This window comes from Chinchilla lanigera, unplaced genomic scaffold (genome assembly GCF_000276665.1).
Source record: "Chinchilla lanigera isolate Chin_1 unplaced genomic scaffold, ChiLan1.0 scaffold00168, whole genome shotgun sequence".
NCBI lineage: Eukaryota > Metazoa > Chordata > Mammalia > Rodentia > Chinchillidae > Chinchilla > Chinchilla lanigera.
This window is the reverse complement of record NW_004955569.1, coordinates 669,659-685,686: the sequence shown is the minus strand read 5'-3', so window position 1 is coordinate 685,686 and position 16,028 is coordinate 669,659. Positions and strand designations below refer to the sequence as shown.

The window sequence follows — 16,028 nt, the reverse complement described above, 5'->3', positions numbered from 1 at the left end:
CTTTTTTTTTTTTTTTTTTTTTGGTTTTTCTCCGGTACCGGGAACTGAACTCACGACCTTGCGCTTGCCAGGCAGGCACTTTGCCGCTGAGCTAAATCCCCAGCCCCTATCATTGCTCTTCTCTGTATGCCAGAAGTTACCATAGGGACCACAGACACTGAACTGGGAAACGTGTTTGATTGGATCTAAGCATGGCACCGTTCAAGTGGCAACACATAACTGAGAAAGGATCCTCATGCACCAATAAAAATTTATATGGTCAATCTTTCTCTCATTCTTCCACAAAAGGATCTAAGGCTTTTTACCAGAGTAACTGTACACTGAGGGAAGGAAAAAAGATCAGACATTTCAGAGACTACTAGACACTGAACCTGAACTAATGGTGACTCTGTAGGATCAAAGACACCATTGTGGCCTGCCAGTAAGTCTAAGGGCCTGTGCTGTTCATGTGATCAGTGGAATTTTAGCCAAAATTTCAAGGTAGTGTTGGTCCAGTAGGTCCTCTAATTTATCCTGAAATTAATTCTGCTCTCCAGAATGTGCAGTTGGTATAGATATACTTAGTACTTGGCAGAACCCTCACAGTGGTTCCTTATCTGTAGTGTGAGGGTGAGTATAATTGGAATCTCCAAATGGAAGCCATTAGTGTTGCCTTGCTGGGAAAAATAGTAAATACAATAAAATATTCCTTTCCTGGAGGGAATGCAGAGATTATTGCCACTATCAATGACATGAAAGAAGCAGGGGTGGTGGATCCACTACATCTGCATTTAATGGTTTGATTGTGCTTGTGCAGAAGAGGGATGGATCTAGGAGAATGATGGTGCATACCATAAATTGAATCGTTGTGACTGCAATTGAAGCTATTATAGCAGATGTGGTGTCCTTGCTTGAGATTAATACATCTAGTAATAGATATGCAGCTATTGATTTTGCATGTGTTCCTCCTCCAAACTTATTAGAAACAATTCGCTTTCAGTTGATAAGGAAATAATTTTACTGTCCTACGTCAGGGTTATATTAACTCCCAGCCCTGTGTCACAACTATATCTTCAGGCATCTTGATCACTTTTCTCTTCCACAAGGCATCACCCTGATCCAATACATTGATATTATGCTGACCGGACCAAGTGAGCAGGAAGTAGCAACCGCTCTGGGTTTTTCAGTAAAAATTTTGAGAACCAAGCCATGGGAAATGCATCACAATAAAAATTCATGTCCTTCTACTGGAGTGAAATTTTTACTAATCCATTGGTTTTGGGGCATGTGGAGATATGTCTTTTACAAGAAAAGTTGTTGGTCTGGCTTCCTCTACAACCAGAAAATAAGCACAATGCCTAGTTGACTTTTTTCATATTGCAGAACACATTCTTCATTCAAGTGTTCAACTGTCCCATCTCTGAGTGACTCAGAAAGCTACATTTTGCATGGGTCCCTGAACAAGGAAAGCCTCTGCAACAGGTCCAGGCAGATGTGCAGGCTGCTCTGCCACTGGGGTTATATAATCCACCAGATTGAATGGTATTTTGTCAGTGGCAGGTAGGAATGCTGTTTATAGTCTCTGGAAGGCCCTCCTTGGTGAAATCTGAGACTTTCAGGATTGTGAAGCAAGACACTGCCATTATCTGTGAACAATTACTATTCCTTCTCCTATCAATTTGTTATGAATTTTTAAAACTTTTTTCCTTAAAAATTACTCTCCCTTGGAAAAATAGCTTTTGGCCTTAATGGAAGTTAAATACCTGACCTTGGGACACCAGGTTACCTTGGCACATGAGGTACCGATCACGAGTCAAGTGTTATCTGATCTACTGAGCCCTATGTGGAACGTGCACTGCAGCTTTCTTATCATTAAATGAAAATGGGATATATATGATAGTGAAAACAGGTGAACAGGGCACAAGTAAGTTACATGGAGAAGCTCCTCAGATGCCCATTGCTTCTACACTTGCACAATTACATTCTTTTTCCTAACATGCACCTATGACATCATGGGGTGTATCATATGATCAGCTGTTAGAAAAAGAAAGGATAGCCGCCGTTTACAGATGGTTCTCGATGGTATGCATGCACTACCTGTCAACTGGCAGCTTCAGCATTACAATCCCGTACCAGGACATCCCTGATGGACAGTGGTGAAGAGATATATTCACAGTGGGTAGAACTTTTTGCAATGAGTCTGTTAGTATATTTTGCCTGGAAGGGAAGATGTGCAGATACGTGACTACACACTGACACCTGTACTGTAGTCAACCATTTGGCTGGGTGTTCAGGAAGTTGGAGGGATATAACCGGAAAATACTTGACAATATTTTGAGATGATATATATGGCTAGACCTATCTAAAGGGGCAAAGCATGTAAAAATATTTGTACCCCAAATAAACCCTCACCCAAAAGTGACCTCAGCAATAGACAACTTTAATACACAAGACAAGATGACCCATTCCGCAGATAGCAGTTAACTTCTCTCTCAAATCATCCCGTTCACTGAACAATGGACTCTTAAAGAGTCCATTAAGCTATTTGGCAGGGATGGAGCGTATGTATGCTCTGCAACATGGATTCCCACTCACAAAGCCTGACCTCACTACAACCACTATTGAATGACCAATATGCCAGCAGCAAAGGCCAACACTGATTCCTAAATATGGCACCATTTGTTAGGTCGATCAGCTCTTGATCTGTTGGCAAATGGATTGTATTGGAGAGCTTCCATCACGGAAAGGAGTGTGCTGTCTTTACTGGTATAGACATTTATTCTGGATATGGGTTTGCCTTGCCTGTATGTAGTGCTTCATCAAGGAACACATCTGATGTCCACAGAAGTGAGGCAATAGGCTCATGCTCATGGAATTCACTGGTCTTAAAATGTTCCTCACCATCCAGAAGCAGATGGTTTGATAGAAATATGGAATGGTGTTTTCAAGACATAGTTGCAACACAAGTAAGATAGCAATAGCTTGCAAGACAGTGCAAAGTCCTTCAACAGGCTGTGTATGTTTTCAGTCAGCCCTCACTATATGGTACCATGTTTCCCATAGCCAGGATTTATGGTCCTGCAACTTACGGTTCATGAATGAAAGGGTGAAAAAGTGATACCACTCCCATTACATGCAGTGCTCTACTAGCAAAATTTCTGCACCCTGTTCTCATGACCTTATGCTCTACTGCCTTAGAAAGAAGTCTTACTTCTAGAGGAGGAAAAGCTTATACCAGGAAGCACAACCATGGTATCACTGAGTTGAAAGTGAAGACTTCCTCTGGTCATTTTGATCTCCTTATGACTCTGAGGGAACAAGCTAAGGGGATTACAGTGTTGAGAGGAGTGACTGACCCAAGTTCTCATGGGAATTAAACTATTACTTCACAATGGAGGAACGAAAAAATAAACTTAGCATGCAGGAAATGCCTTGGGGTTCCTACTAGTATTATCATGCCCTTATTAAAGTTAAGCGAAAGCTGTAACAATCCAATCCTGACAGAATGTACAATGGCCCAGAAATCTTAGTGATAAAGGTATGGGTCACAATAAGAACGAAAGAACTAAGAACACCTGAGGTACTTTCTCAAAGACAAGGAAATACAGAATGGGTTGTGCAACTTAGATCTAAACACAAGGTTCAACCCCATGATCAGCTACAGAAATAAGGATAATTGTAATAATTCTTTCCTAATATGCTTCTATTGTAGTATAATACTGAGACAATACTGTTTAAATCTTGCTCAACCTATGTTAGAATATTCGTTATGAATTATTTCACTAAGCATAGCCCAAAGAACACTTCCCTTTACTGTGTGGAAGGAATTAGTGTATTTCCATTTGTATACAGGACAGTTATAACACATTCAGTGTATTTAGAAGCTCCTCTTTTTATTTGGAAACCATAGTTTAAAGAAATGTCTGGCTGTGAAGTTGTCAGTGGGTGGATTGTGATAGCTAACTGATTGTGTCAACTTGAGTATTGCATGCCCAACTAAATTCTTGCTGCAAAGAGCTGGGGTTAGAAGATCAATCAACCAGAGGAAGGATTGCCGCCATAATGGTATAAAAAAGAAACAAAAAAGAAAGTTTGTTCTGTCTCTATGAGGAGCTCCAGTATTCACCATTACCTTGGAAGGCATCTCCTGGCTTCCCGCACAGACTGTTCCGTCTCTAGCTCAGCAGCAACATCTCTTTAATCTCCAGGTAAGACCATTCAGTCTTCTTGCACAGACACTTTGGTCTCCTGGTAGCTTTGCATGGGACACTACAGTGGACTCTAAGCCTTCAACTGGATTTTTTGAAATCCAGTTAATAGACAAACCTTTTGCATTCTTCCACATCTGATTCTGTGGGCAGCATTGCAGGCAAATTTTAAAAATTCTTATATATTTGTAAATCTCACATTAAATCTGTTTCTCTAGTAGGTACAGACTTACACATTACTGTAGTACATGATATCCTTTTAAAACACAAGCCATGGTCCATCTGATCTGTCACAATCAGATACTCACTGCAGTATGGTTTATTTTTTGTTAGAAGTGGTTGTAACAATAATACAAAATTACAAGTCATACCAATATAAGCATAAAAAGTAAAATGCTGATGGTAATAGTGACCCCAACATAAAAGCAAAACAGGTGATTTATTCACCTGACCTAATTGTTTTGATATATGTAGATATCTTGTTAGGATATAAAAAATGAAACATTTGGTAATCTATAAATTGTGAAAACAAATGAACTTTTCAAAAATATAAATTCACATGTCTAAATATGTATACATGTAGAAAATCAAATTCAAAAATCTTTCTTTACACAGGGTAAGAATTGTATACACCAAAAAATTAAATCAAAGCTACTGGGAAATCCCATGAATTAAAAAACAATGAATACCAGTTATCTTTTAGTAGCATATACCTCCCCACGGGAAAAACAAAATTAAAACCACGTAACTGGTAAGCCTATTTGGAAGTGAGACATACATTTCCATTAACCTTGTTTAATTATATTAAGTTTACAGACAGCTTCCACAAAAATATATTATGTCAAAATTTTCACTGTAAAGACTACAGACACATCATTCAGACGTTTACAAGTGATTAACTAAAGAACTCAGAAGGGATACATTCGAAGGTATCTCCATCTGGGTGTGTACTTTCTAGAAAATTTATGAGGGGATATTGATAACAAAATTTTCAATGAAATTATATAGGGCTCTATTACAATAGCAATTTTCACAGGATTGTCAAATTAGGCCTAAATATACAGGGTTTCTCCCCAGTGTGACATCTTTCATGTAGTTAGTAACAGCTGTTCATTGAAAATTTTCCCATTATTTATACACATGGAGCTCCGGAACAGTGAGATCTAGGACTACCAAATCTTTTTTCACAGTTTACTTGCATAGTTACTGACCTGTGTGAATTCAAGTCTTTCACAATATTTGTATGTAGAAAAGTCTTTCCCACCTTGCACACAAAGGGTTTCTCCCCAATGTCAGTTCTTTCATGCCTTGCTAACATCTGTGCGTACTGAATCCATACCCTCACTGCCTTAACACATAAGGCCTCCCTTTAGCATGAGCACTTAATAATGGTGTAGAGTGAATCTTTTCCTACATTTCTTACATATATAGTGTTTCTGCCCAGTGTGAATACTTTCATGCCTTTTAAAGTTACTGTGTGAGCCGAATGCTTTCCCATATTGTTTATATGCATAGTTTCTCCCCAGTGTGAATTCTTTCACGTATTTTACAGTAACTCAGTGTAGTGAGTGCTTTCCCACATTGCTTACATATATATAGGCTTTCTCACCTGCTTGGATTCATTTATGTCTATGAAATATAGATTTATCAGCAAATTCTTTCCCACGCTGCTTAGCTTCTCCTGAGTGAGACTTATTTTATGTACTTTATAATAATTCAGTGTACTGAAGGTTTTTCCACATTTCTCACATACAGTTTCTTACAAGTGTGATTTCTTTCATGTACTTGACAATAACTCAGTGTTGTGAAAGCTTTCCCACATTGCTTACAGGCATAGGGTTTCTCACCTGTGTGGACTCGTTTATGTCTAAAAAATACAGACTTATCAGCAAACCCTTTTCCACATTGCACACATACATAGGGTCTTTCCCCGGAGTGACTTCTTTCATGAATTTTACAAGAACTCGGTGTAGTGAATGCCTTCCCACATTGCTTACATACATAGGCTCTCTCACCTGTGTGGGTTCGTTTATGTCTATTAAATACAGACATATCAGCAAATCCTTTTCCACACTGCACACATACATAGGGCCTTTCACCAGTGTGAAGTCTTTCATGTATTTTAAAGTAACTCTGTGTAGTGAATGCTTTTCCACATTTTGCACATACATATGGTTTCTCCCCAGAGTGATTTCTTTCATGTATTTTGCAATAACTCAGTGAAGTGAATGCTTTCCCACACTGTTTACATGCATAGGGTTTCTCCCCAGTGTGACTTCTTTCGTGTTTTTTACAATTACTCATTGTAGTAAATGCTTTCCCACATTGCTTACATATAAAGGCTTTCTCACCTGTGTGGGTTCGTTTATGTCTACAAAATATAGACTTATCGACAAATCCTTTTCCACATGTCTCACACATATATGGTTTCTCAGCAATGTGACTTCTTTCATGTATTTTACGATAACCCAGGGTAGTGAATGCTTTTCCACATTTCTCACATACATACAGTTTCTCGCCAGTGTGATTTCTTTCATGTATTTTACAGTAACTCAGTGTAGTGAATGCTTTCCCACACTGCTTACATATATAGGTTTTACGACCTGTGTGGATTTGTCTATGTCTGTGAAATACAGATTTATCAGCAAATCCTTTTCCACATTGTTTACATACATAGGGTTTCTCACCAGTGTGAATTCTTTCATGTGTTTTGCAATAGTTCAGTGTAGTGAATACCTTTCCACATTTCTCACATACATATGGGTTGTCGCCAGTGTGAATTCTTTCATGTGTTTTACAATAACTCAGTGTAGCGAATGATTTCCCACACTGCTTACATGCATAGGGTTTCACCCCATTGTGACTTCTTTCATGAATTTTGCGATTACTCAGTGTAGTGAATGTTTTATCACATTGTTTACACGCATAGGGCTTCTCCCCAGTGTGAATTCTTTCATGTATTTTATAACACATCTGTCTAGTGAATGCTTTTCCACATTTCTCACATACATAGGGCTTCTCCCCAGTGTGACTTCTTTCATGTATTTTACAGTAACTCGGTGTAGTGAATGCTTTCCCACATTGCTTACATATATAGGCTTTCTCACCTGTGTGGGTTCGTTTGTGTCTAAGAAATGAAGACTTAGCAGCAAATCCTTTTCCACACTGGTTACATATATAGGGTTTCTTACCAGTGTGAATTCTTTCATGGATTTTAATACCACTGGGAGTGCTGGAGCCTTTCACTCTTTTCTGGCATACTAAGGTCTCCATTCCAGGGTAAATTCTTTCCTTGAGTTCACAGTAGGTTTTCCCACATTCCTCATATTGATAGGCTTTCTCTCCAGGCTTTGTTCCTGCATTCTTCTGAAATGACTGTAAATCACTGCAGGTTTCTTCATGTTCATTACAATTACATAGCTTATCATCAAAGTCCAAATACTCACGTGGCTTCAGTCCAGTGTGAGAAAAAACAGACATGTTTAATGATAAATGTCCAATCAGGGGCTTTCTACAGGGAAGGCTTTCAGCTTGTTTTAGAGCAGTCTGTTGCATTTCCACATTCTCCTCTGAAGTCCAAAGGAATGTTTTTCCATGTTGATTCCAAGGTTTATTTTGATAGAATTTCACTACCTCTTCATTTCTTTAAAGAAAAAAAAAGACAAAATTATCAATCATAACATAAAGTTCTTCATATCAATAATTTACCAGGCCAAGTCCTGGCTTGATGTTGACTAACGAATTTTGAGAATAAAAACCTATATCCCTGGAGGTTTCCTTCAAAAGGGGAAGCTTTCCATTTTCCAAAGGATCTGATTCATTTGGGAATTTTAAATTGATACATGTTTGCAAAACGTTAAAGTCTAGTTTCATTTAGGTCACTGATACATATGTGTATCATGATGTGATCATTTTGACACCTTTTCCCACATCTATTTCCCCTTGTCTCCTCACCCTGGTCATCTTTTTTTCTCTCTCCAGCAAATTAGCCTTTCTGTTCTCTATTACTTCTCCTTAATTTTAGTTCCTCACTTACATTTTGCTATCTCATATAAAAGAAAAAGTCATCAAAATTGACTTTCTGTGTCTGATATGCCATTTAACTTTATGAGATGTAGCCCCGTTTTTCTGTATGTCAAACATACAATTTTCTTCTTTATGGTGGAATAGCGTATTTTTTTCATTGCTGAAAACTAAGCAATAGTCTTAGCAATAAATTACTCTTCTAGATTATTTTATTTTTTTACTTTGTGACAGATTCTCATTGATCATCCATTCGGTAAGGGTGAACTTCATGTTGTCATCCTGCTGTCACAGCTTACTAGAGTGATGGGAATATAAAAAGGCAACACCATGTTCAGCCTATCCCACATTCCCTTTATCCATGCATAAAATGATGGATATCTAGGCTGTTCCAAAAGATTAGGTATCCTGATTCCCTGAAATTAACTTGTGAATACATGCATATGCTGCTCTGAGTATGAGTAAGCATGTTTATCTGGAGGGTGTTTCCTTTTTTTTTTAAGTTTTTTTTTTTGTTTTGTTTTAGAAAATCACTACGATTCAGTTGCACTATACATACCTCTTCCATGTTAGAAATTTTTAGATAACGTATGTGTCATAGTCATATATACATATACATAATTAGGTATCTTGAAGATGAGTTCCCATCAAATTACAAAAATTGTGTTCATATATGTTTAAATGCAATTTCACACATTTTCATGATGTTGCTCACAAAAGAATTTTTTCATACTGATGTGTGAGTTAGTGTCTCTTGTTGCTTAATCACTAACTTACGTTTCTTGGACTGGTGTACTTCTGTATTCAATAGTCAGATTACAGAAAAGCAATCTGTACGCATATCTGGAGATTTTTGTGCAATTAAATAAATTTAACCACGATCTCATTTGTAGAGTTTCTTTGCTTGCAATATTTCTGCTCACATAACAACTCAGTGAACATTAGTATTATTTATAAATGCATATTACCTTAGATTTCTGGAGCAATTTTTGTATTCTTCTTCAATTTGAGAGCATTCCCAGGTTCTTCCTAAATTGTAACCTTGGAAATATAAAGTCATTACATCATTTATAGAAATTAGCAGGTAACAGTTTCTGATTCATGGCATAATGTTAGCAGGCTTGTGATGTTCCTCAAAATGTTGTCATATTCTATTTAATGAATATATACTAATCAGCAAGAACCAATGTTCTCTCATTGTACACAAGAGAAAATGGTACCCTTACCTATAGCAGTCATATTCATAAATGTTTCCTGCATCACATCTCTGTAGAGCTTCTTTTGAGATGGATTCATCACAGCCCACTCCTCCATGGTGAAGTTCACAGCTACATCCTCCAAGGTCACTGCCTCCTAAATAATCACATATACATATTCTGAAAGAAGGTTGAGACTCACATCCTGAGTGAAAGCTCAATTGATGCCACTTCCTTCAAGTACTAACTTCATGCCTTGGGCACCAAGTAAAGTATATGCACATATTTTCACACACAGCAATTCTGATGCTAGATTTCAACTCACTCCTACAGCAACAGCAGAACAGTAGAACTAGTTGCCCAGCAAGGTGACAGAAATTTTATTCGTGCACTGTTTCTAAAATAGAGCTCATAGTGGGTGCCTGCAAATTACCATTCAAAAAAACACAAGGACAGATAAATATTTAATGAATGGTTCCAAGAAACCACAGATGATAATTGTTTTCCAATCTAATTCTTCAGACAATTAACTCATTTTTTTCTTGGATGGTCTCAGGTTGCATTTTGAAATTTGAATCCAGTTTCATAGAAAAAAATGTAATGGAACTTTAAATATATTTTATGAACACTAATGAAAATGATAATGCAAAAAAGGTATTATTAGAGCAAGTCTGGACCATGAAAATAATGGAAGAGTGGCATATTATAGTTCAGTGACAGGAAATGATCGCTTTGCACTCAGATATAAATTCTAGGAGCACCGAAGGGAGATTCATGAGGGGAAGAACAGGATTAAAACACATTGGACACTTTGAAAGTAAAGATATCACAAGGTATGGGCTGGGGATTTAGCTCAGTGGCATAAGCGCCTGCCTAGCAAGCGCAAGGTCGTGAATTCAATCCCCGGTACTCCTGCCCCAAAAAGTAAAGATATCACAAGGTAATTAAGCATTAATTATAAAAGAAAAACTTCAGCCAGGTATTTACTGTGTACATAATTCCAAGATTTTCCATACACAGAAAAGATCAATGAACATATCTAAAACATACCTGCAATACATCTGACTCAAGAAAAACAATGAATAGAAAAACAGGTCCATCGTGACCTTTGACTGATGGAAATTAAAACGACGCTGAGATTCCACCTCACTTAAGAAAGAATGAGTAAAATCAGAAAATCAATCAGTAAGAAATGCTGGAGAGGCTGTGGTGAAAAGGGAACACTTCTCCACTCTTGGTGGGAGTGTAGACTGATGCAACCACCGTGGAAATGTGTGCAGCATTCTCAAAAAACTAGGACAAGACATCTTATTTGACCCAGCTATTCCCCTTCTTGGTATTCTCTCAAAATAACTAAAAGCATCGTATCACAGCAATTAATACACAACCATACTTATAGCGGCACAGTTTCTAATAGCTTAATTCTGGAAACAACCCCAATGCCCACCAAACAAAGAATAGATAAAAAGATATATATATAATAGAGTACTACTCCACCATAAAGGCTAAATTTGAGACTTTTATTGCTCAAATGGTAGTTCTTCAGATCATACTCAAGTGAAATAAACACAACACACACGTGTAAGTATCACATTGTCTCACTGGTGTGAAAAAACTGAAAGTGTAAAGAAGAACCAAACTGTACAAGAGATATGGTGAAATGGGAAGAAAAGGAAAGGGAAACTGGGGGGATGGGAAAAGGATGGAAAGGAAAAGAAAAAATAAGAAGGACAAAATGGAAACAAAGCTTTGTAAGGGGGGGAATAGGGTTGAAAGGACAGGAGGGGAATGGGAGAATAAGAGTCAAACCAATGTAAATGATGCACAGGTTCAAATTCCCTATGATAAATGTGAGCATTGTATATATCTAGATTGTACCAATAAACTTAATAAAATAAATAAAACAAGCCCATGCACTATTTGACAATATAACCAAAGAAAACTGAGGTGTGGAAGAATACAATAAGACTCCTGCATGCATTAAGAACCAACGGATATACTCCATACCCATCTCCTTTACTTAGGAGTTTACCAAAACTGACAGACCAATGACTCCTTTCCCATTCCAGGGAATACATTCTGTTGTTATTCACGTACACTGATGTAATCCTTGTCAAATAAACTTAAAAAAAACTTGAATCTCATCACCAACGGAACTGATTAGAAAGTACTTTTCCTTTTTTCACATATTAGAATTTATGAAGAACAGTAAAGGGAAAATAAAGCCTCCCAAATTACTTCCCTGTGCAATTTCTTTTTTTTTTTTTTTTTTTTTGTGCCAGGAATCAAACTCAGGACCTTGCACTTGCCAGGCAGGCACTTGTGCTGCTGAGCTATATCCCCGGCTCTCCTTGTGCAATTTCTGTAATACTGAAAATTCCAAGGAAGAAAATAAGAACATTCTTCATGGAGAAGTACACACGTTAAACTTAGGAAAAGTTTCCAAAGGTGGAAAGCAGCTGACGGACAATACGTCAAGAAGACATACGGGAGTCAGGTAGTGTGTTTGTCACCTGGATACTTTCATCCATTGTCTATGGCGCAATGATGAGATATTCTGAATACATGCAGGACATTTATGTCTTTATTATCATTAAATCTCAAAGTTTCTTTAAGGATCAAAGTTGTTAGAAAATATTTAAATAGTAAATAACCATTGAAAAGTTCATGTACTTTATCTGTTTGTCTGCCTTTAAATACATGAGAACTTGAGGCATGTTACACAGATGAGCCAGGAATAAGCAAGCCCACTTGCAAAGACTGAGTCCTACAGATTCCCAGTAAGCAGTGGTCAAACCCTATGCTGGTCCTCAGGAGAATAGTTCAGATTGTCAGAGAAAGGGAGAACAATTATCAGAGCTGCTCAATGTCCACACACCTGGGGTATGGTGCAAATCCTATCACTACCTGGACAACAGTAGTTATTATATGTACACAGATGAGGATTGGTTAAATAGGAAGCCATGCAAAAAGACATCCAAGTCTAGTATTAGTTTAATAAAATCTGCTGAGAATATTAAACTGATAATATTCAATGTGTACCTCAAATTAAGTGATCAGACAATGATACAAAAGGCAATTCTCTAAGAACAGCTCCTAATGCATATTCCTCTAAACAGTGCATAAGGCAAAAACATGAATGTGAAAACAAAAATCATTTATTTACAACTGTGTCTGCAGACTTTGAACAACTCCATCAGTACTTGACAGCTGAAGAAGGCAGAAAATTCTGCATAATCACAAGTGAAAACAACATCATATTACCAAGGGATTTGCAGGATATTGCATAACGTCTTAGCCCATAACTGCACCATATACAGTCTTCGCAAAACCACAAGATATATTCATCCTCATCGACCATTATTAGAAAACAATAAAGAACATTACTGTGGGACTCGGTGTTCTCTCAGTGGTCCCCGGGAGAAAATGGGGAGAGGATTTAGAAAATGAAGACAAGAGACAATAGCTGGGCTCAGGTGGCGTTACCTCTTACCTGATGGGCAAGAGGACTGACTTCAACAGTAGATGCATCTATTTTACAATCTTGCAAAGTTAGTATCAGGATAGTTAGTATCAGGATAATGCTGCTTAGAGACTAACGACTGTAATTGTCCAAGCAGGATGGTGTTTTCATTACTGAGGTAGCTTGACTGCATAAGGCACTCAGGCTCTGTCTTGTCCTCACACATATGACCAATATCCAGCTCCAGTGGCTCCCAACACATTATGTCTTCAAAAGAATTGAAATTATTCCAAGCAAATTCTTACACAATATTAAAAAACATTAGAAATGAATTGCAGAAATATATTTACAATATTCCTGAGAATTTGCGTAAGAATCCGTAAGAGTAAATAAAATGCAAAAAGCACAGTAGATATTGTGAAAGGGAAAGAAACTGCTCAGAGGCAAAGAACAATTGAGACTAGAGAAAGGAAAAAAGAAAGAAGGTGAAGAAATATGTATGTATAGAGACAGGACAGCTGGGATAATTGTACTGCTAATTTCCACCAATCTATAGAAAGGAACAGTCAATGCTTAAATTTTCCTTTTTTAAATTTTTTTATTAATTTTGCATGCTTATTCCTGGTAATCTTAACAACTAATTTGAAGACAATATGCAATAAAACAACCATTGCTGAATTCCTATCATCTTGTTTAATGAAATTCTGTACTGTTTCTACTGTTTTTAAATTATTTCTTGTCTTTAAAATAGAAAACAAGAATAAAAAAGAATTTGATATTAAATTACAAGTTTTAAATGACACATTTCAAGTGAAAAGATTGATTTATTAAGGATTTTATAACATATGAAAGTGAATGTATATCTTATAATTATTTCAAATACCCAGTAATGAGTACTTCTAAAGACATTAACAACATCGAATGTACCTATAGGAGAAAAACAAAAATATCAACTTCTGAGAGTTAGAGAAAAAAATGGCAACATAAAAAATGAAAATTACTCCACAGACAATGTAACATTTCATTGCTCAATATTCATGAGGATTATAATAGACAACAGAGTAGAAATCAATGAAAGTATCAAAGGCATTTCAAAAATTAATCTAGGGACAACCCACTCGGGCCCCCCTTCTGTCCCTCTCTTGGATAGGCGCTTTCTTTCCTTCAATAAGTGTGTTCTACTCTTAAAAAAAAATTAATACGTTACAATGAAATCCTGGAAAACAATCTTAAAATTATATGAATTAATATTGAAAAAAATACATGAACAAAAATTAATAAGAGTAGATTAAGATGGAACACACAAAATAGTCTTCACTTGCATATAGCATCAATGCATGTGTTAGAAATATTAAAGTGCCAAGAAAAAATTAATAGAATTAAGAAGATATCAAACATAGACTATGTACCTAGCAAAAAGTACACAAGCTTTCCATGTAAATATGTATCAGATATAAATAATTGGATTGGAAATTGTAAAGATTACACCATATGGAAACCACAGGGGCATATTGTCACCAATGTTAAAACCACATATGACAGAGCTGTAGCTGGGCGTGGTGGCACACGCCTGTAATCCCAGCACTTGGGAGGCTGAGGCAAGAGGATTATTGTGAATTCAAGGCCGGCCTAGGCTACAAAGTGAGCTCAACACTAGCCTGAACTGCATAGCAAGACCCTGTCTCAAAAAAGCCAAAAAAAAAAAAAGAAAAGAAAGAGCTGCAATAAGCACAAGATAAAAATCATAAAAATATATTACATTTACATGTATAAATAATTCTACATATCGCCAAAGTACAATATACATATCTGTAAAAATTATCTTAAAATTTGTGTATGAACATTTGTACAAATTTTGAATATTTTATCACCTGCAGACCAGTATTTTTTCTTTTTTTTTTTGTTTTTTCTCCGGTACCTGGAACCAAACTCACGACCTTGCGCTTGCCAGGCAGGCGCTTTTGCCACTGAGCTAAATCCCCAGCCCCTATTTTTTCTTATTCTATCAAAAACTCTCATTCAGTATCACTTGCAGAAAAAAATCTACAGTAACATTTTTAGGCACACGAAAGATTAAAAACACCAAAACACACTTAAAATAATACAAGTCCAGGGGCAGTGGAGTAGGAAAATGAAATAGCTGAACTATGAACTTCCCTACAATTGAGGGTCCATGAGGTTTTCCAACTGAAACCTAGAATACCATTTCTACCATTATAATAATGATATAGTAACCTCAGTTATTAATTCATTCCTTTTCCAAAGAGTGGAAACCAAATAACATTTTGCTTGATGAGATCATTAAGGGCCAAAGAAATTCTACAACACGATCCTGTGGCCAACATGGAGGTAGTTATCAGAAATCAGGGAACTGTAGTGCAGGGAATCACAGTTGATTTTCTCAGCTCTATTCTGATTCTATACATATTTGCACATATTTATGATAAATGCAAAACAAACACTTGCATCTAAATATTGCCTTGATTCTTCAGATGTCATCAATTCTACATTGGATTTTAAACCAAGACAATCACAATCTTATGGTGAAATTTTGAAAAGCAATTCTTAAGTCCTTGAGCGAACTTGTATATTCAACAAGAAACTTCCTTCAAAGGAGCAAAAAGGAAGCTGGTTAGGTAAGAAGCCTGCTTCACCACTATTCACAAAGGAACCCACACTCAATAGGTTATCCCATGGTTATACAAATTACTAGAGCCTATGCAGCCCAGGGTAGCTCAATCACAGGTCGTGAGACAGGGAAATATGGGAAGCCAGGAAATTTCAGTCTGGGGCTTAGTCATCAGCATAGTCACATCAAAGGTGACTATGACTTCACAGCATAGTCATCATCAAAGGTGAAATTGCTCCCTTGTCCACAGTCTCAATACTGAGCAGAGCCATTCACCACAATCAGGTGAATTTTGACCTTTGATTTTTCCCAATTTTGCTTTTGAGCTCAAAAGTATAACTGTCTGCTGAACACAAACCAATTCTACAACAAAAAATGGTGTGAACAAAATCAGTGCACAGTCCTAATACACTGCTTCAAATGAAGACTGATGTCCAAGGCGTGTGATGCTTTTCATTGTAAGTCATTATTCTAAATTCTGAAATAGGGGCTGGGGATTTAGCTCAGCGGCACAGGGCCTGCCTGGCAAG

At 37.0% G+C, this 16,028-nt stretch overlaps 1 protein-coding gene across 1 annotated transcript in view; it reads right to left on the bottom strand.

The window, feature by feature from the left end:
• Positions 1–3,845: 3,845 nt before the first annotated feature.
• The window catches only part of LOC102029676 (zinc finger protein 709), a 22,168-nt gene continuing 9,985 nt past the window's right edge, over positions 3,846–16,028 (bottom strand). Inside the window, exons 2-4 of the mRNA XM_013509370.1 lie at positions 9,437–9,563; positions 9,179–9,251; positions 3,846–7,830 (exon numbers count right to left, since the gene is read on the bottom strand). Of these exons, the coding sequence (XP_013364824.1) occupies positions 5,904–7,830; positions 9,179–9,251; positions 9,437–9,563 (2,127 nt within the window). The 3' untranslated portion in view covers positions 3,846–5,903. The remainder of the gene's footprint in view (positions 7,831–9,178; positions 9,252–9,436; positions 9,564–16,028) is intronic.